Source organism: Brachypodium distachyon, chromosome 4 (assembly GCF_000005505.3).
Source record: "Brachypodium distachyon strain Bd21 chromosome 4, Brachypodium_distachyon_v3.0, whole genome shotgun sequence".
Taxonomy (NCBI): domain Eukaryota; kingdom Viridiplantae; phylum Streptophyta; class Magnoliopsida; order Poales; family Poaceae; genus Brachypodium; species Brachypodium distachyon.
Window position 1 is genome coordinate 35,485,309 of NC_016134.3, and position 18,640 is coordinate 35,503,948.

The window sequence follows — 18,640 nt, forward strand, 5'->3', positions numbered from 1 at the left end:
TAACATGTAGGTGTAGTTTTTTTTATCTTTAATTAATAGTCGGCGGGTACCGCCAAATTCTATTCCATGTCTTCGCCCTTTATAACCTTTTCCAATCCCAGGGCACCACCAAATGTCCAAATTCTGCCCCAGCCTATCAACAACACTCTAAAATACCCCCTCCGGTCGGAATTACTTGTCGAAATATTACATGTATCTAGACGCTTTTTAAACTTAGATACACCCATATTTGGACAAATTTGAGACAAGTAATATGGGTCGGATGGGGTTGTATTTCTAGCCAATCTTTTTCCCTGCCTCGTCTAAAGGTTGAGAAAGTCAGGGTCTCTTTTATTCACATGATTTTTGGAGGATTCTAATCTGATGAAATTTTTCCTATGTGCCGATCGTTTGATTCATAGAATTGCAAACTTTAGGATTCATCTGCACTAGTTTTCGAATATGTCCAAGGGAAATTCCCTGTTAAATATTTAGGCATTCCTCTGCACTATGAAAAACTGAAAGGGAGATCTTCAAGCTGAGGTTAGGGTAGTTTTAGTTAAGTCTTGTCTTGCCAGTATACCTGTTTACCTTATGTATTTCCTGAAGTTCCCCAAATGGGCTTTAGAACTTTTAAATAATTAATCAAATGGCAAATTGTATGTGGAATGACTATGAGGGGCACCATAAGATGCGTCTAGCTCACTGGAAGTCTATGTGCATGAAGAAAGATTTTGGTGGATGACTAGGGGTTCTGAATATCCAAGATTTAAACATTTGTTTAGTAGGTTCTTGGATTAGAAGGTATTTTGAGTAGGACCAGAAATTGTGGAGGAAATTAATAGATAATAGGTATCATACAACAACAACAACCAAAAACATCTTTTGCTATGAGGATAACGACGCTTCTTATTTTTTGAACAGTTTTAAGTATAGTTGTGAACCTATACGGTTAAACACACTTAATTAAGGGGTAAGGAACCCACATGGATCGGATTGGGTCCAAGTGGATTTCGAGAAAAGAATCCTAATGGGATGTGTATATATAAGTGGAGAAGCTTGACCTGGAAAGGGCTACTCGACGGAACACGACCTAGCCATCATCACAGCCACGCCAACGTCGTATGTGCGAGCGGGTTATAGTAATCCGCCACACGTTGTTTCACCCTTTACGTGTGGATACCTTGGGGGTGTTGCACTCATGACACTCGAGTGTAAATCGTGACTGCAGTGCATCGAAACGCTACCTCAAATCTACTTCTACTACGAGTACACCTAAACATCTAATGGTCTCTCGTGATCTATTACAAAACATGTGATCTTAATGGTGTGCGGTAGATTTTTTTTTAATCTTATGCTATTGTACCATACTGCGTACCTCAACATATAGTACAATTTATCCTAGTATCACAACCCCGGCCTCTACGTTGAAATGCACACAGCCAAAAGTAACACAATTTTTTTATTACATCCAAAGGAAAATAGCAACTCTAAGCAGACTCAATTAGTCGACTAGACCGTCACTCGTGATGGCTGAAAATGTCCCTGACCACTTGCTCTTCTTTGTTGCACGCCATCAAATCCAGCTGGCTTGAGGAGAGAAGACCAAGTACGGAGTCAAAATGTGCAAGAATAAAAGACCTGCATAAGAGAAGTTAAAATCTTGCAATTAAAGACATGTTCATAGCCAAACAACCCAACATAAAGTTGCAGAACAACCAAAATAAGAGTCCTCAATTTATTATTAACCCCGTGTCATAACCAAGACCCAGACATACGAGGAACATCACAAGGGGGATACAGATTAGTAGCTATTTGGACCATTGACCATATAGATCAAATGTATGTTGTACAAGCCTTTGGATGGGCTAATGTGTATATGGAGATGTACAATTATGGTAAAACTATTGGTTGCGATATGTTTGGGGTACAGTTATAAAGATCTAATGTATGTTTGTGATCTAATAATAGAACGAGGGTCCACCAAATTAACGGTTAGATATTTTTATGAGATTTTCTAGCATGGCTATATCTTTTTAATGTGTCATGCATTAACATATAATCAACAGATAGAGGCGGTGTATCCGTTGAGAACACCCTGAAAACTGATGTCAAAAGTTTAATAAATTGTAAAAAAAAATCATAGGTTAGAGAAGTGTTTTTTATATACATGCAAAATTTGAAGTCCGGACTCAATCCTGTTTAGTAGCATGAAAACCAAGTTGAGCATGAATAGTGGTTTTCAACCATTTGACACTATTCGTTTGTAATTTTCTTGCTAATTCCTTTCCGATGTTTCGAGTTTCGACTTGAAATTTTGCATGTTCGTAAAACATGACACCTCCAACATATGTTATTTTCTAGGATTTCTTTAAAACTACTAACATGGTTTCCATGGAGTTTGCACTATAAGGATGATTTCACCTGAAATTTTGCCTAGACAGGGACTACTTTACGGAGCTCTTCGTGGTTGCAATCCTACGGTCATATTCTGACCAGACTCTCCCAAGCAGTTTTTCTCCCTGGCAATGCAAAGCAGCGACTGCGTCTCATTTTCCTAACCCTCTTGAGCTGAGCCCATCCCTTATATCGGGCCTATTTGGGTCTTCCTCTTTCCGCTTTTGTGATTCTTCTAAAATAAGAAACCGCCTAAAATGTCCTAACATAAATTCTCGAGATGGATCTAAGTTTTCACAAAAAATTTGAAATATAATTTCTTTTAAGAACAATTAACCTTTAAATCGGAGAAAAGTATTTTTTTTTGTCGCTCAACTTATCAAAAAGTATGCAAATGGTCCCTCCATTTTTTTAATACATTTTGGCCCCCACCCCTCAAAAGTGGTTTTTGATGCCAACGTGGTATGGTTTTTCCCGCAGACTTGCCATGTTGGCATTTGATTCTTTTTTAGCCCCAAGTTCATATGTTTTCTCCTCAAAAACTAAGAAAAGGATCAAGTAGATCCACACCGTCAGGAGGAAATGTGATAATGTCTCGTGAACACCTCATTTAAGTGATTTGTACCCATTTTACAACAGTTTTTCATTAACCTTTGGTGTTGATCATGTCAAGTCTGTGCTTTTAAACTTACAAATGAAATGAAATTATTAGAAAAATGCTTTCTTTTGGCATTTTACAGTTTGAGCTTCTACTTCTGTAGATTTGGTGTGAAAGGCACCAAAAACTCCGAAAAGAAGCATAAAGCAGTCTTAAGAGGAGAGCAAAAGCAGTGATCAAGCAAAAGGAGACCAAAAAGGAGGGATCTCTGCTTCAATGTCAAGCTAACAAAAGCAAGGGCCTTAGTGCTTAAACCCAAAAGGTGTTGTTGTGATGATGTTGACAGCTCCATGTGAGGGAGGAGAGCATAAAAGGGGTTGCACTGCCCCTACATGAGGACACAGAGAGAGGAGGAGAGGGAGCACTTGAGATCTAGGAAAGGAGAGGAGAGGAAGAAAATGGGGAAAGTGTATCTTCCATGTTTGTTTGGGTTTCAGCTTTTGGTGCTTCTAGCGCTCTAAAAAGCACTTTTCCCGTTTACACATGAAGCTGAGAAGCACGTCCGGAGGTGCTTCCCGCCTGTGGGCTGTAACAGAAGCCCAAACAAACAGGGCCAGATTTTCCACATGATTGGGCTTCATCAACCTCAAATTCGAAGTGCTTTTGTGCTAGATCATCTTCTTCTTTGTCTAAATCTTCATCTCTCTAGAAGGAAACACTTTAAAAGCTAGTTCAACTCTTCCTTCTCCCTTAATTCTCTTGTTGTTCTTGTAACCTGTTGCTGAATCTCAAGTTGTAAACCTTGTTCTACTGCTTGAAACTCTGAGATTATTGTGTTGATGCACTGTGATGTTTGTTCTATATATTTTTGTCTAGTGATTGTTCATGTGTGTTGTTACTTTTCAGTCATTTTAATTGTTCGCTTTAGATTATAAACTTGATTCTCCCTGAACCTAAGTCCCTTCCCTTGTCTCAAACTTGCGGTTTTCTTCATCTAGATCGGCTAGTTAGGTGCTTGTTTCTTCAGTTAATTCAGTTAAATTCAGTGTAGTTTTGTCAAGATTTGCTACAGTTAAAGAAAACCCCAAAAAGATATGTGAAATTATGTGGCCCTTTTAAATTTCAGTCAAAAACCTCAAATATTTGTGAGTTTAGCTTTATATTTAGAAAGCAAAATTAACTCAAATTCCTGTGGAGAACTTTATTTTTACTGCTAAATCTACAATTGATCAGTAAGTTGTCCACATTTCAGGTCTAACCAGAGATAGTCCACCAAAACGCCAATATGTAATGCACATGTGGCAAATCGAGAAAAAAAAACCATGCCACATTGCCACAAAAACCGTTTCAGACAGGTTCAGGGGACTATTGGTGTCCGGTATCGATAGTTGGGGGAGGAAAAGTTTACGGAAAAAATTGGAGGGACCATTTCCGTACATTTTGACAGGTTGAGGGACGAAAAATGTACTCCCTCCGACTCATATTACATGTCTCAAATTAGCCCAAGTATGGATGTATCTATGTTTAAAAAGCGTCTAGATACATGTAATATTTCGACAAGTAACATGTTTAAAAAGCGTCTAGATACATTTTGATAAATTTGCCCAAATATGATTTGCTTTTTATTCTAAATTACTGGGCTTGTTTGCTTGGTATTTTGATGGAGCCTGCATCCGTCTGCGCCTGCATCTCTTCGTCCGGTGGTTCCCATGAAAGAGTCTTTTCAGATAGATGCTAGCTAAATACCCATGCACTACAGCTTTCTCTAAAAAAAAATTCCATGCGCTGCTATGGATAAAACAATTAGTCCACTCCCAAAATTAGACTAAGAATTCACTATTATATATATTAGTAGCACTGTCTAATTTTATTTATCTTTGTTAAGAGACATCATCACCATGTTAGTCTTTTGCAATAAATTTAATTGTTCGCCGGGATGAGGATTTTCTTTTATACTTTTTAACAGCAGCCTTTTTAACAGCAGCAGGTGAGGAGGGTTTTTTTTAGAAGAAAAGGAGTTGAAAGACCATCGCCACCAATTGACTCATATGATTTGTTGCAATTCGTGGTAACTCATATGGTTATATTTTTTTGCCTGACTTCTTCAAATTTATGTAGCGTCTAAGCCCTGTTTGTTTGGGTTTCTGCTTCAGCTTTTGATGTTTCTATCCTTCTAAAAAGCACTTCTGCCGTTTACACATGAAGTTGAAAAACACGTCCGGAGGTGCTTCCCGCAGCTTCTGGGAAAGCACCTTCTCAGCTTCATATGTAAATGAAAGAAGTGCATTTTAGAGAGATGGAAGCACTAAAAGCTGAAGCTGAAGCCCAAACAAACGTGGCTCTGTAAATAAGGAATCTCTAAGAAGATTAAGATTGAGATGCATATCGGTATCTCACTTATCTCCGACGCAAACACTTTCATTTTCTTCAAAATTAGTAGTAATAAATTAATGCTGAGAGCATGTTTGCAGGCCCTACCAAAATTTTAAAGAGGAGAAGAACAGAAGGCAAAGCAAATGTGCGAAACAGAATCTGATTCCCACGACGCACTGCAAGCACACAAGGGAATGAAGAACCGAGAGGCCATAAAGAGCCTCCTCAACCACGCCCATTCCCCACTTTCTACACCTAAGGTTCTTGCAACTTTTTTCCAGAACCGAAGCTTTCTCCGGTCAGTCGACACCGCCGCCCCGTCTCCATGGATTACAGAGTAATTGCCATAATCCATGATCCATCCTCGTATGCATCATCTCTCTAACCGCTGTGCTCTGCAGCAATTCTACTACATGACCCTCAGGACAAGCATAGACTGCAACGGCTGCTACCACAAGATCAGGAGGGCTCTGCTCCAGATGCAAGGTACCAAGTCCTAGACTCTCTGAAGCACGGCATGTCCTCTTCAATTACACTGACCTCAAGTTAACAATCGCTGTCTGTCCCTTGCCTGTGTGTGTGTGTCTGTTTTCTGAAACAAAAATTGCAGAGCTGGAGAGTCACCTTATCGACCGGAAGCACGGGCGGGTGAGCATCTGCGGCATCTTCAGCCCGCAGGACGTGGCGATCAAGATCAGGAAGCGGACGAACCGACGCGTCGAGATACTGGAGGTCAGGGAGGCCGCCCCTGCGCCCCCGGTGGCCGGCAACGAGGAGAACGCGGGCCAACATATGCCCTGAACTCCTGAAGCTGAAGCCCCCGCCTTGTGTGGCTGGCTTCTAAGAGCACTCGGATGCTGCTGGTGTCGCCCTCTGTACCTGAAACTACCTCTTTCTCTGTCGGATTCAAGTCCATCATTTTGTTCTGTAGAACTCTATGGCTTGCTTGACTGAACTTCGTCGCTCAGTAATTTCATCAGCTACGACCTGCTTTTTACCTTGATTTCTTCCTAACAAGCATCACCCAAGCTAAGAACAAGCTATTATGAACGTAGTCTTTTGCATTATTATTATTATGAGAGAATGCCCCAAAGAATGTAGAATTATTCATGGCTTGCTGAACCCGGGTATCTACATCCATGAAAAAAGAAAACATGGAAATTCATCATGAGAATGTACATTTTTGAAGTGTGTATAAACTATAAACAGAGTTCTCTGTGCCTACTCTACATTTTTCGACCCCTTAGCAGCTCTCCTTGCCATTATTAGTACCAAGTTCCAATCGGAATCAGATAAATCATGGACTTATAGGAAACACTTGTGAAGAACTTTTCGTTACAACGTTAAGCTCTCAGGGTCTTCGACAATCTTTGCAAATGTTTGCACAAATGCTGCCAAATCAGCACCATATATAATCCTGTGATCAGCAGTAACGTTGATCTGAAAAGGTTGTGAGCAACTTAGTTAATTTCCTGAGCTGCATTTCTTCAAGAAAAGACTGTTACTACCATCAAAATGAGATGGTGCGGTGCTGTAATTGAAGGCTGTCTAGCTGTGACATGGTATGATACTATGAAGTATTGATCATGGGAAAATTTCACGATAAAAACATCATTTATAGGTTAGCACTTAGCCGGCCTGGAAAGAATCAGGAGATAGAATTTTGGTAACTGCCAATAAGCACACTTGATGATATAACTCAATAATGATGTCACAAACTGAAGTGCCCTTTCAGTTATAGCACCAACCATACTTGATCAAATTGTCAGAGAAACCAGCTCAGGCAAAAGGAAGATCTAGCTAGCACCTCCAGGATGCAGCCTAGCATAGTAGCATGAACCTGAAATAACTCTAGGCCATTGCAGACATATATTCAATCAAATTTACAGACACTGATCGTGCTTGCATATTCGATAGAACGTCAACATGGCTAGGAATCACGCTTCTTGATTTCAGTTGGGTGAGCACAACGTAGTACAGAACAGTCAGAGCTTCTACATATCCAAATTATGGACTATGTGAAAAGTAAACTAACCAGCATTTCGTTCTTGATACTAAAGAATCCATCCTTGTCAGCTATAACAGTAGGTCTTGACGCTCCAACAGCCATGATAGCCCCCTGCTTTGAGCAATTTACATACAGTGACTATTAGTCGTTATTTCTTATGTTTCAGACATGAAATTCTATCTGCATTTTGTAATGACTGGGCAGCGATCAGGTCCATCAGGAAAATAAACTCACCTGCCCAGGTGGAAGGATGGCATCAAATCTATCCACCCCAAACATACCCAGATTGGACAAGGAAAACGTCCCTACACATCAGCATATCTACATGTAACCACAATTTCCATGAAGACCAAATAACAAAACATGACACAACATGTTCCATACCTGAGTTGTATTCATTTGGTTGGAGCTGCTTCATGTGAGTCTTCCTGAGCAAGCCTCTCCACTTTTGCGCAAGCAGATATATATCCGACTGCCATATTAATTTTTAGAGCTATTTAGCTGCGAACTCACATGCCAAAATGTTGCATTTCTTAACAAAAAATGCAACTATTGCAATAAGCATATACCTTATCAACATCCTCCAAGACCGGTGTGAGAAGGCCGCCCTCAATTGCAACCGCCACAGCAATGTTGATACTACTGTTGTAACTGAAGCTCTTTCCATCCCTGCAGCTGGCGTTAACAACTGGGTGGTGAGTGAGTGCCATGGCTGCAGCTTTCACCAGCAACAATGTCTTTGTAACCCCTTTCGACTTAACCTATCCAATTCAGTTCAAACAGACCATCACAAACACATCAAAATCTGAGCAGTATCTCAACATTGTGCCAAATTTGTACAAATAACACCTTTTCATAGAGTGCATCGAGCTTATCAATCGTCATGGCATACCCGACACGAAACGTCGGCACTGACAAGCTCTCTACCATGTTCCTGCTAACAGCTGCTTGCATCGAAGTGAATGGCACAACCGTCCCACCAGACACCGGAGGCAGCACTGCTGCTTGCCGGACAGCACCCGCTGCTGCCGGGCCGGCCGCTGGAGGTGCCACAGGGGGTGGAGGAGAAGTGACCTTTGGCTTGATGCCAGCGACTGACTCGACGTCAGCCGCCATGATGCGTCCGTTTGGCCCGGTGCCGACAACCTTGGAGATGTCCACTCTGTGCTGCTTCGCAAGCTTCTTGGCATGAGGCGTGGCGATGCCCTTTGTCCGCGCGGCCATTGGTACCGGGGAAGGAGCTGGGGTAGGTGGAGCCTCGGGGGCGGCATGGAGAGGAGAGGGTTCTTGGCCCTGAGCTTTGGATAGGACTTGAGCACGCGCCTGCGCGACCGCGACCTCCTCCTCGGACTCGGCGAGGAGGGCGATGGGGGCGCCAACGGGGGCGGTCCCGCCGGCAGGGACGAGGACGGCGGCGATGATGCCGTCGTGGAAGGTCTCCACATCCATATCGGCCTTGTCGGACTCGACGACCACCACGGGGTCGCCCTTGGAGACGCGGTCTCCCTCGGAGGTCGTCCAGGAGACGATCCTGCCCTCCGTCATCGTCGAGCTCAGCGCCGGCATGAAGATTTCCCGAACCTTGGCCCGCACCACCGCCAGACGCCGCCGTCGAGGCGCTTGGACGAACGCCGCACGACCTGCGCGCCCCGTCGCAGTGTAGATGGAGAGGGAGAGAGAAGCCAGCGACGCCATGGCAAACGGGTGGGGTCACTCACCAGCGATTCAGCTCGAGGTGGACGTAGGCGGCCAGATGTGGCGGAATCCGGCGAGCCCGGCGGCGGCGGTGTGGGGGAAAGAAATGTCATTTAGCGAAGGCGACCACTCACCACCATAGAGTGCGACTGAGTTAGTTCCGCAAGACATGGGGTCTCTACGAACCGTCCGATTGAGATCTGCCCATCCAGAAGGAGACACGTGGCACGGTAAAACATGTCTTTTTGGTCGGCCGTAGGATCGATCATTCACGGCTCTCATGGAGTCATGGATCAAGTGGGGGGTCGTCGACAGATTTTTACATGAAGATGCTCTAATTACCTAAGACTAGCATAGTGATCCCTGAATTTAAGATTTGTTGTATTCTTTATGTTTTGTTTCTTTTCATATTTGTCAAATTACTCTGAGATGTTGGTGATCTCAGATAGACATTTTAAGATTATATAAAATGGTGTGGCCAAATTATATACTACTCTCTCCGTTCCATAATTCTTGTCGAAATCTTACATGTATCTAGACGCTTTTTAGAAATAGATACATCCATTTTTGAATAAATTTGAGACAAGAATTATGAAACGGAGGGAGTACTCCGTACAAAAACTTATTTGGTATTATTGTAGCTTGCGGCTATTTGACCCGCACTAAGAACAGCTGACCAATTTAACTCTCCAGCATATATGGAACTCTTCTTAAATAATTCAATGAACAATTATTTGTATTATTTTGGCTTTTACAGTTATTTGGTTTCCATAAAGTGTTGTTCAATTTAATTACTGATATATTTGAACTTTATTTACTAAAACAATCTCATAAAGATATTACCATGACAGGTTGAAGGCATTAATTAGTTTTCTCTAACAATAATTTGCCCCGTTGAACTGCTATTCATATTGGTATGTCGAATTGGACTTTGGTCAAAGAATTTCATGGAGTGTATTACTGTATTATGTCATTGCCTCGCTGCTATTTTTTATCCATGAGTTATAGGGGATGACAGAGTGACGGCGCCAGAAAACAAGGTGAAGTGAACAATGTCAAAACCTTCGTTGCTGCTGACTCTTAACTATCAATATTGTTCGGCTTCCTATCATGGATTTTTATAGCAACAAACATTTTCCCTTGAGTGATCAAGGTTTGTTGAAACCCTACGAAAGTGTGTGTTTTTACCCTCCTTCTCAGTCAAGCGCCCCGTAAAGAGTCTTGTTTTTCCCAAAGGTAGAATTGTGGTTGTCAGTCGCAACGGTATTACTAGATTTTGCAATACCGATTAAAGCTTGTTGAAAGAGTGATTTTAGATTTAAAAGAAAGAAATCAAAGAGCATCAATGTATTGAAAACGAAGTATTTTATGCTAATGATTAAGAAGACTTGTGACAAACAATAAGCAAACATGTGCATGAGATCTATTTTCACATGCATACATCATGGTTGATAAACGTATAATTTGACGTTCTAGATGTTGATGCATTTTTCCTATAGAATTGGTCAAACTTTAAAAGGTTTGACTTAGGAGAAAGGTGAGACTTCTTATATTTAGGAAGTCCCACTTTTGTTCTAAGTCAAACTTCTTCAAATGTGACCAAGTTTATAGTAAAATCTACCAACATCTACAACTTTAAATTGGTTTTTATCAAATCTGTTGTTATTTTCTTAGTATACTTATTTGATATTGTAGGTCTGAGTAGATTTTTTCTATAAACTTGATCAAAATTGAAATGTTTGACTTAGAACAAAACTAATACTTTCTTATTTAGGAACAGAGGGAGTGGTAGCTATTTGTTAATGGCCTGATGGCAGGTTCAATGCTGAACTTCCCTGATAAAAAAGAACAAGATGTTGTTTAAAAAAGAACAAGAATAGTCGAATAGATGCAAATGCCTCGGTGAATTGTGTGCAGAATTAGTCTAGATGTCATGTAGATTCTAGGATTAACATTTTCTTATGATTAATTAGTTAAGAAGGGTGTCCAAAGTGCTTCTGATGTTTCATTATGGATTGCTCTGATTTGCATATATTGAAGCCAAACAAATGAGGATGCGGTTGCATATTTGCATGAGCTGCAGTTTGCCAGTTTGTGTTGTGGTCAAAATCTCGTCATTCCTGACTGTTGTATCATTTCACTAATCAAGGAAGAATATCATTTGTTGCCGTACAAATATGAATCGCTGGATATTTTCACTGTGTGTGAGCTATAAGTTGTATCTCAGGTGATCCATGCCTGCCCCCTAAAAAAAGGGTGGTCCTTGTCTTTTTGGCAACGGTAACATGACCGTAGTTGGAATAAGAATAAGATTGGCAATCAACTGTTGTGTCTTGATTGCTTGCGAATGTTTGTGAATTAAATATTTGGTCTTCATCTACTCCTACTTCTGTGCTAAAAGACACATACGAACATGACACAGTTTGTTGTCGGTGAAGTTGTTTATTATGAAATGGTCATATTTCATCTATGATCTCAGTGGTAAATTTCAAAGATACCTTGATGCCCTCTTCCATTTAAGAAGTAAAAAGTCTTGTCCAAGTATTCAAGTCAAAAGTATATCTAGAGGGTTTCCTTAGTAGAAAAGCGTGGAGTGTTTATTTTATATTTTTATATACTTTTAGATTAGCTCTCCGAGTGTTTCTGGGGCGATACTATCAGTAAACGAACTGTTGAAATGACTGTAGAATTGGAGACGATCGTTAACGTTGCCGCAGATGCCACCATACTTGAAGATGGATGACAAGAACCTCTCATGTGTAACAAACAAGGCATCACGATCGACAAGAGAATAGGAAGAAGAAGTTTGAGCAATTTTCCCAACCTTGAGGCAATAACCGGCGTGGCTGGCACCGAAACAAGCCACGGTGGCGAATCCACGTGGCTGCCCAGTTATCTCCAGGCAAGGTCAAAGTCTACCTTGTGCTTATATAAATGCGAATGCTCGTCCCTTGACTCTTCTTTCCGTTGAAAAAAGGCCAGAGTCGTGCCTTGCTGAGCTGGCTAAAGGACACGTCTTTCGTGCAATCCCCATCTGAACAGACAGGTGCATGCATAATCTCTCCAGCAAATTTTTTTTTGAGCCGGATCTCTCCAGCGACCTTACCTCCAAGACCAGATCACCTGACAGTACTCCCCGTTCCTAAATAATTGTCATGGTTTAGTGTTGTATAATTGCATTATTCCTCACCGCATTATGCATGTATAATCATGCTGACTACCACCGGTCAGGCGGTCACCTGATTATACGTACGACATGACATGCATCGCCAGATCTTCCTTCCCCCCCGGTAACCACTGAGTACCAAATGATGCAGCATGGCTTTGCGATGATAGCAGGAAAAGAAAAACGTGTGGGTCAATCTCGACGGCCACCGTTTTCCTGGCTGTTTCCCGGAGCCTGACGAAACCACGAAGAAGAAGGCACATCGTCATCGCTTGTCGCGTACGTACGAAATTTGGATAGAACGGCACTGGCCCAGTACGTACGTGCCACAGCACATGGCTCCTGGCCGCGCGGCGCTACTTGCTACAGTCATACCTGCCTCAGCCTTCTACGCTCCACCTCCTTCCTAAACGCAAATCCGACGGTCCGCACGGTCACGGCAGGTTTGGTCAACGCGCAGTCGCCTCGACTTTCCTGGCTCTCCTCCCGCGCCAGCGAGCGAGGGACGGCTCTCAAAGACTCAAACGAAACAGAACAGCCTTGCTCTGCTCTGCTCGCCTGATAGCACCCACGAACCAAAACCAACGCTCCGCGTCCAGCCGTCCACGCTTCCAAAAATTTCCCCTGCCCTCACGCGCCCGCCGGCCGGCCCGGGGCAGACGGACGACTTCGTCTTCTCCTCTTCCCAGGAGGGCCTGCTGGCAGAAGAGGCCATGAAGCCCCGCGACTTCCTGGACCGGATCAGGCGGCCCTTCTTCTCCTCCTCCCGCAGCGCCGACGCCGCAGCGTCGAGGCGGGAGGAGGAGGACCTGGAGGCGATCGCGGCGCGGGAGCAGCGCTCGTTCCGGTACGAGACGCTGGCGGCGGCGACCCGCAACTTCAGCGCCAAGCAGAAGCTGGGGCAGGGCGGGTTCGGCCCCGTGTACCGCGGCAGCCTCGCCGACGGGCGGGAGGTGGCCGTTAAGCGGCTCGGCGCCGGGTCCAGGCAAGGGTCCCGGGAGTTCCGGAACGAGGCCACGCTCCTCTCCCGCGTCCAGCACCGCAACGTCGTCAACCTCCTCGGCTACTGCGCGCACGGCGCCGACGAGAAGCTCCTCGTCTACGAGTACGTCCCCAACGAGAGCCTCGACAAGATCCTCTTCTCAGCCGCCGGCGCCGCCCCACCGCCAGCCAACAACCACACCCACTGTGAGTCTCACCCCCTTCCGCTTGGCCTAGCTGATTTCTCTTGGCCATTCCCTTCGTTTTTTGTTAATCGGCTGGACGCATAGGTTGAGTTTCTGCGTGAATTTCTAAATTTTTACGGTGCATTTCAAGCCATAAATTCCAACCCCGAGCGGTCGGAGATGGTAGACCAGCTTAGTACGATTTCTGTACAACTCAATCACTCATCGCGGTTGTTGGTGATATTCCGTAGGATATTAATGCACCGGAGGAAAGTCGCGTCAGCGATTTCACACATAGGGACAAATCCGTTCACTGCTCGCGTCAGTGCTGCCGATGCATTTCGGGCCAGCATACGCACGTTACGGAGGGAGTACCAAGCAACAAAAATAAAGAAAGAGTATTGCCCTCATAGATAGCGTAGTATCAAATACGAATACTAAAAGACCGGGACACGTTATTAATAAGGTCCCATTTTATCTTACAAGTCCTAGGTTGCTGCTAAAATATCGTAGGTAATCACATCGAGTGAGCGAGTGCGTGAGTGCAGACAGTTTTGCCTGAGGAAATGCCGCATCACCGTATATCATGGCCGCACCGCATACACAATTATACATCCATCTTTTATGGAATCGGCAGCATTGTGGAGTAGTATTTGGGAACGAGGGCTTTGTTTCGGGATACAGTTTGAAATTGGAATGCGATAGTTAAACTAAAAGAATGATGTATACACAATCGCATTTAGACATTTAGGCCATATCCAGCGAGACGATCCATTTTGTCCGTTTGGGCAAAACGGACACCAAAATCTGCTTTTTGGGTTGGACACGATCCATTTCTGATCCAAATTTGTGCCGGGTTTGGGTTGTGACGGATGGTTGTTTTTGCACTGAGCTCGTCCGCACCTGTCACGTTTTTCCTTCCTGACCCGCATGTCCATGAGTAATAAAGCGGACCAAATGGATGGTCTCGTTGGGACAGTGGCTTGAATTCGACAATCCGTTTGACCGAAAGGACACAAAATGGATCTCCGGTGGAGTTGCTCTTAGATCCATCCTCGAAGGATCCTGACACACGAATAAGCGAATAACGAGTCTTCAGACAAAACTTTCACACAGACTACTCCTCCTAGCAGCAGCTCGTTGGTCATCCATGACGTCGATACGGTCGACGAGAGTAGTAATAACGGTCCACTGCTGTAGGAGTACACGGTGTTGTTGTCGCTGCTACCCCTTTGGGTAGCACGCACGACAGCTGCAGTCAACAACCGTGTGATCGCAAACCCAGCATGACCGTGCATGGTCTATGCTCGTTGCTGTAATCAGCAACCGCATTTACGAGAAGGGCCTTTCCTGAAATCGCAATGCGCGAAAGTCTCGCCCGTGCATGGTTAACTTGGCCGTGTGGAAGATTCGTTAACCCAACCGAGGGCGAGAGACGATTTGAACCGACTCTGTCCACGAAAACAGAATCCATGACCAATCGTTCTCTTCCAATCGGTCGCTTTTAGCTATAGCTGACTTGATGCATAGAGTTCACTTCTGACACCCCCCAACCATGCGTTCGATCGGGAGGAGGAGGAGGTAGTTTTCACTGCGTGCGTGTGTGCGCTTCGGCTGTGAATTTTGTGATTTGCATGCTGTGGATGAAACCGGGGGGGGGGGGGGGGGGGGGGGTGTCACAATCGATCTTATCTGTACGTCAACTGGTACCGAACAATAACGAAGTTTTGCTTTTAACATGTTTATTTTTTGTTTCTTTGACCAGGTCCACCTTTTCCTGCAAAACTTTTCTGATCGAGTCAAAGTCCTCCACTCGTTTAGCATTGAATGCCTTGGTTTTCCTCCTTACGTGGGTCTCAGCTCAGGTGCAGTGTACAACTGCACACCAGGATTGGAATTGGAGTAGTACTACCACGCATGCGACCTGGATTACTTGATGCTGTTAGCGTGCTTGCCTGGCTAGCACTAGTGTAGAACGGAGACGCGAGTTAATAAGAAAAGCGGGCACGTTTCTTCCAGCTCCTTTTGTTTGATTCGTTCCCCTTTTGGCTGGCCTGGTCCATGAGGTTACGAAGCAGTCACGTCGCTGTCTGATCCGATGTGTCGTAGTCTTGTAGAGAGCCGGAAGGCACACGGCGGTGCTAGCTGGCTAGCTGCCGATGCTGCCGTGCTTGTGCTTCGAAGTGGGAACAAGGAAAAACAGGCCGAAAGAAACTAGTACTCCCTACCTTGGATGGCTCAGTCTGCTACGGCGATTTCTGATTCTTGCATTGCATTGCATGTGCTGAAAAACAGAACTCTGATTTTTGCAAACCTGAAGTGAACGAGTTTTGATTGAGCCGAGCATTCGCCGCACTGTACGCAAGTGTTCTTATCTCTCTTCATCGAATGATGCAGCCGGCAGCAGCAGCAGCGACGGCGACAGGCCACGGCGCGCGGAGCTGACATGGCCGCGGCGGCACGAGGTGGTGGTGGGCGTGGCGCGCGGCTTGCTGTACCTGCACGAGGACGCGCACACGCCCATCATCCACCGCGACATCAAGGCGAGCAACATCCTCCTGGACGACCGGTGGGTTGCCAAGATCGCCGACTTCGGCATGGCCCGCCTCTACCCGGAGGCCGGCGACGGCCGCTCCCACGTGCAGACCCGAGTCGCGGGCACCAACGGCTACATGGCCCCCGAGTACCTCATGCACGGCCACCTCTCCGCCAAGGCCGACGTCTTCAGCTTCGGCGTCCTCGTCCTCGAGATCGTCTCCGGCCGCAAGAACTCCTCCTTCATCCCGCCCCCCGGCTCCGACTCCGACAACCTCCTCGATTACGTACGTGCTCTATGTCTCCGATGCCTATATAGATCGACGTGCCGCTAAAGGATCTGGATTAATCATTCGTTGTATTGCTGCGCGCGCGCGTGTAGGCGTGGAAGCTGCACAAGAAGGAGCGGAGCCTGGAGCTGCTGGACCCGGCCGTGAAGCCGTCGGCGGTGCCGGAGCAAGTGCTGCTGTGCATCCGCATCGGGCTGCTGTGCGTGCAGGCCGACCCGCGGCTGCGGCCGGACATGAAGCGCGTGGTCATCATCCTCTCCAAGAAGCAGAGCACGCTGGAGGAGCCAACGCGGCCGGGGGCGCCCGGCTCGAGGTACAGGAGGAGGGCCCACGGCCACAGCCTGCGCAGCTCGCAGTACTCCGATGGGTCGTCGTCCGGCACGACCCCCTCGACCTCCGTGACGTCGCACGCGTCGGCATCGGCTTCGGCTTCGAACGCGATGACGACGTCGAGCACGCACACCTTGCGGAGCCAGGGACTCCCCTCGCATCGCGAAGAGCGGGAGTTGCCGCCCAACAGCAGCTGAATTAAGCTCACTGTACATATATATATGTCCATTCTCTTCCTTCTTTGTCCCTTTTGGTGTGTGATCCAAGATGAGTAGATAGCAGTATTGTTTTTGTAGTCCGTAGGAAGGGTCTATTGGATTATTTTAGAGTGCTGCTAGTTCAAAACCAGGGTGAAAGCACTAAAGCTATCGGCCGATCGATTTGTTGCAGAATGACAGAGAATGTAATGTGCATAGAAAATGGGAGAGCGATTAATCCTGGCCATTCACTGAAATTAACTTTTTTGCTAGTTGTGTTGCACAAACATGGCACATAATGCGTGATTCCACATACTTTGCCGAGTGCACGAGTATTTTCATGATGCTGAAGACGTCATGGGCAGAGTCAGGAGAAAACTTGAGAGTGGGCACATAAACATTCTCAAGAAGATATAACTTAAATCAGAGGGGGCATCAATGATGAAAATCTAAAATTTGTAATGATACATCAAATTGAGTGGGGGCATTGGCCCCCATAGGGTACATGCTGTCTTCAACAACAGAGTAAGGAAAAGTCTGAACGACGACGCTGGCAGACGAACAATAACCACAACGACAACAACAACAAATCATTTTTGCCTACTGGCCGTTGCAGTTGTTCGGAACGGCTCAATGTGTGGTTCAAAGTTCGTTTCTATGCTGTCTTCAAGCGTTTGTGCGGCCATTGACAGTCTCCTTTCTCTGCTCGTCGCCTGGTGTCGTTGGCTACAACATGACCCGTGCTGCGATTGGAGTCTCCCAGTGGCAGATGTTTAAGAGTTTTTCTCTTTTTTTTGTGTTGTAACAATGTACTGGGTTTTTGTACTTTTCATGTGGTCCTTATTCCGGCAAGGTGCATTGCCCCTCGGGTTTCTTTTTGGGATATATTCAGTTGGGATTTTCATCCCTCCCGTGATCTCTCAAAAGAAAAACAACAAATCATACACACAAGAAAAAAAATCAAACTGACGCACATCACATCAGAAATACACTCAAATGCCACTTTGCCTCATAAGGCCATCATCAAGAACATCATTTCCAGAATGCTTGCACACTCTTGTCGCTCTGACTTATGAGACAGTTTTCTTCAAAGTAATAGGTTTGGCAAGAGGACCAAACATGGGAGGAGATTTTCCTCAAAAACAAAGAACATGTAGAGAGAAGTGGATAGAGAAAAATATGTCACGTGAGTGATCACGACTGAAAATGTACGTTTTGAAAAGATATCAAGGATTGATTCAGGAGAGAGTAGAATCAGGTACCAGCTTTTGTTGGGATGCCCTGATGTCATCACCAGGAACGCACGCGCGTGGTCAGAAAACAATACACACGCTCAAATTGGAGAAGATATGGCCTCTCCTCCTCTCTTGCTATATATAGTGGATGTCGTGTTCATCCACTGATTCATCAGCTCGTTGGCACGAACCATGAACAAACATGAGGTGAAAACGTTGCCACAATCGATGGGTGCATGGCTCCACTGAATCTCTCATGATATTTTTTCGAAATGGGGGAACTCTTTGGCCTATGCATCATGAATCCGTCATGAATCTTCTATATCTAAATAGGAGATCTCCGCTAGCTATTCCTCTCAACATGCAAGCATATGCCACCTCATTAGGTCCACCATAATGCCATTAAAATCATGCCACCTCATCAAATCATGCATGTCCTCTACCTAAATAGAAGATCCCCACTAGCTATTTCTCTCAACTTGCAAACATGCCATCTCATTAGGCCCACCATAATGCCATACAAATCATGCCACCTCATCAAATCATGCATGCCCTTTTTTAACACATGCATGTATTCATTTACATTTTTGTATTAATCTATAAATTCAAACCATGTCATATCATCAATTAAATCATATGTTCCTTTGGAAAAGTTCTCTTTTCATACATCA

The 18,640-nt window shown here is 44.9% G+C and overlaps 3 protein-coding genes across 4 annotated transcripts; 2 read left to right on the forward strand and 1 right to left on the reverse strand.

Moving 5' to 3' along the window:
* The first annotated feature begins 5,496 nt into the window (after positions 1-5,496).
* LOC100830669 (heavy metal-associated isoprenylated plant protein 9) lies at positions 5,497-6,348 on the forward strand. 2 transcript variants are annotated; one of them, XM_003578048.4, is made up of 3 exons: positions 5,497-5,684; positions 5,749-5,833; positions 5,958-6,348. In XM_003578048.4, exons 1-3 carry the CDS (start codon positions 5,673-5,675, stop codon positions 6,146-6,148), a joined length of 288 nt encoding a protein of 95 aa, XP_003578096.1. In that variant the 5' UTR covers positions 5,497-5,672; the 3' UTR covers positions 6,149-6,348. The 2 variants fall into 2 exon arrangements, with proteins under 2 accessions (XP_003578096.1, XP_014758450.1); XM_014902964.2 differs by lacking the exon at positions 5,497-5,684 and having other exon boundaries at positions 5,696-5,833.
* A 139-nt stretch (positions 6,349-6,487) lies between these two features.
* On the reverse strand, positions 6,488-9,175 carry LOC100830979 (dihydrolipoyllysine-residue acetyltransferase component 4 of pyruvate dehydrogenase complex, chloroplastic). The gene is made up of 6 exons (XM_003578049.4): positions 8,205-9,175; positions 7,925-8,116; positions 7,740-7,827; positions 7,590-7,660; positions 7,383-7,466; positions 6,488-6,787 (listed from the first exon to the last, which is right to left on the reverse strand). The coding sequence occupies exons 1-6, from the start codon at positions 9,048-9,050 to the stop codon at positions 6,683-6,685; spliced, it is 1,386 nt and encodes a 461-aa protein (XP_003578097.1). The 5' UTR covers positions 9,051-9,175; the 3' UTR covers positions 6,488-6,682.
* A 3,483-nt stretch (positions 9,176-12,658) lies between these two features.
* On the forward strand, positions 12,659-17,006 carry LOC100831286 (cysteine-rich receptor-like protein kinase 10). Its single transcript, XM_003578050.4, has 3 exons — positions 12,659-13,404; positions 15,780-16,204; positions 16,300-17,006. The coding sequence occupies exons 1-3, from the start codon at positions 12,930-12,932 to the stop codon at positions 16,732-16,734; spliced, it is 1,335 nt and encodes a 444-aa protein (XP_003578098.1). The 5' UTR covers positions 12,659-12,929; the 3' UTR covers positions 16,735-17,006.
* The last annotated feature ends 1,634 nt before the right edge of the window (positions 17,007-18,640 follow it).

What these genes read in the sequence shown, in the direction of transcription:
- LOC100830669 (XM_014902964.2), top strand. Translation starts at nt 5,701, where the DNA reads ATGATCCATCCTCGTATGCATCATCTCTCTAACCGCTGTGCTCTGCAG. An exon ending in GGCTCTGCTCCAGATGCAAG is followed by an intron (nt 5,834 to 5,957) that starts GTACCAAGTCCT and finishes CAAAAATTGCAG; the next exon opens with AGCTGGAGAGTCACCTTATC.
- LOC100830979 (XM_003578049.4), bottom strand. Translation starts at nt 9,050, where the DNA reads ATGGCGTCGCTGGCTTCTCTCTCCCTCTCCATCTACACTGCGACGGGG. An exon ending in TCGATGCACTCTATGAAAAG is followed by an intron (nt 8,117 to 8,204) that starts GTGTTATTTGTA and finishes TGAATTGGATAG; the next exon opens with GTTAAGTCGAAAGGGGTTAC. An exon ending in CCATCCTTCCACCTGGGCAG is followed by an intron (nt 7,467 to 7,589) that starts GTGAGTTTATTT and finishes TGCTCAAAGCAG; the next exon opens with GGGGCTATCATGGCTGTTGG.
- LOC100831286 (XM_003578050.4), top strand. Translation starts at nt 12,930, where the DNA reads ATGAAGCCCCGCGACTTCCTGGACCGGATCAGGCGGCCCTTCTTCTCC. An exon ending in AGCCAACAACCACACCCACT is followed by an intron (nt 13,405 to 15,779) that starts GTGAGTCTCACC and finishes CGAATGATGCAG; the next exon opens with CCGGCAGCAGCAGCAGCGAC. An exon ending in CCGACAACCTCCTCGATTAC is followed by an intron (nt 16,205 to 16,299) that starts GTACGTGCTCTA and finishes GCGCGCGTGTAG; the next exon opens with GCGTGGAAGCTGCACAAGAA.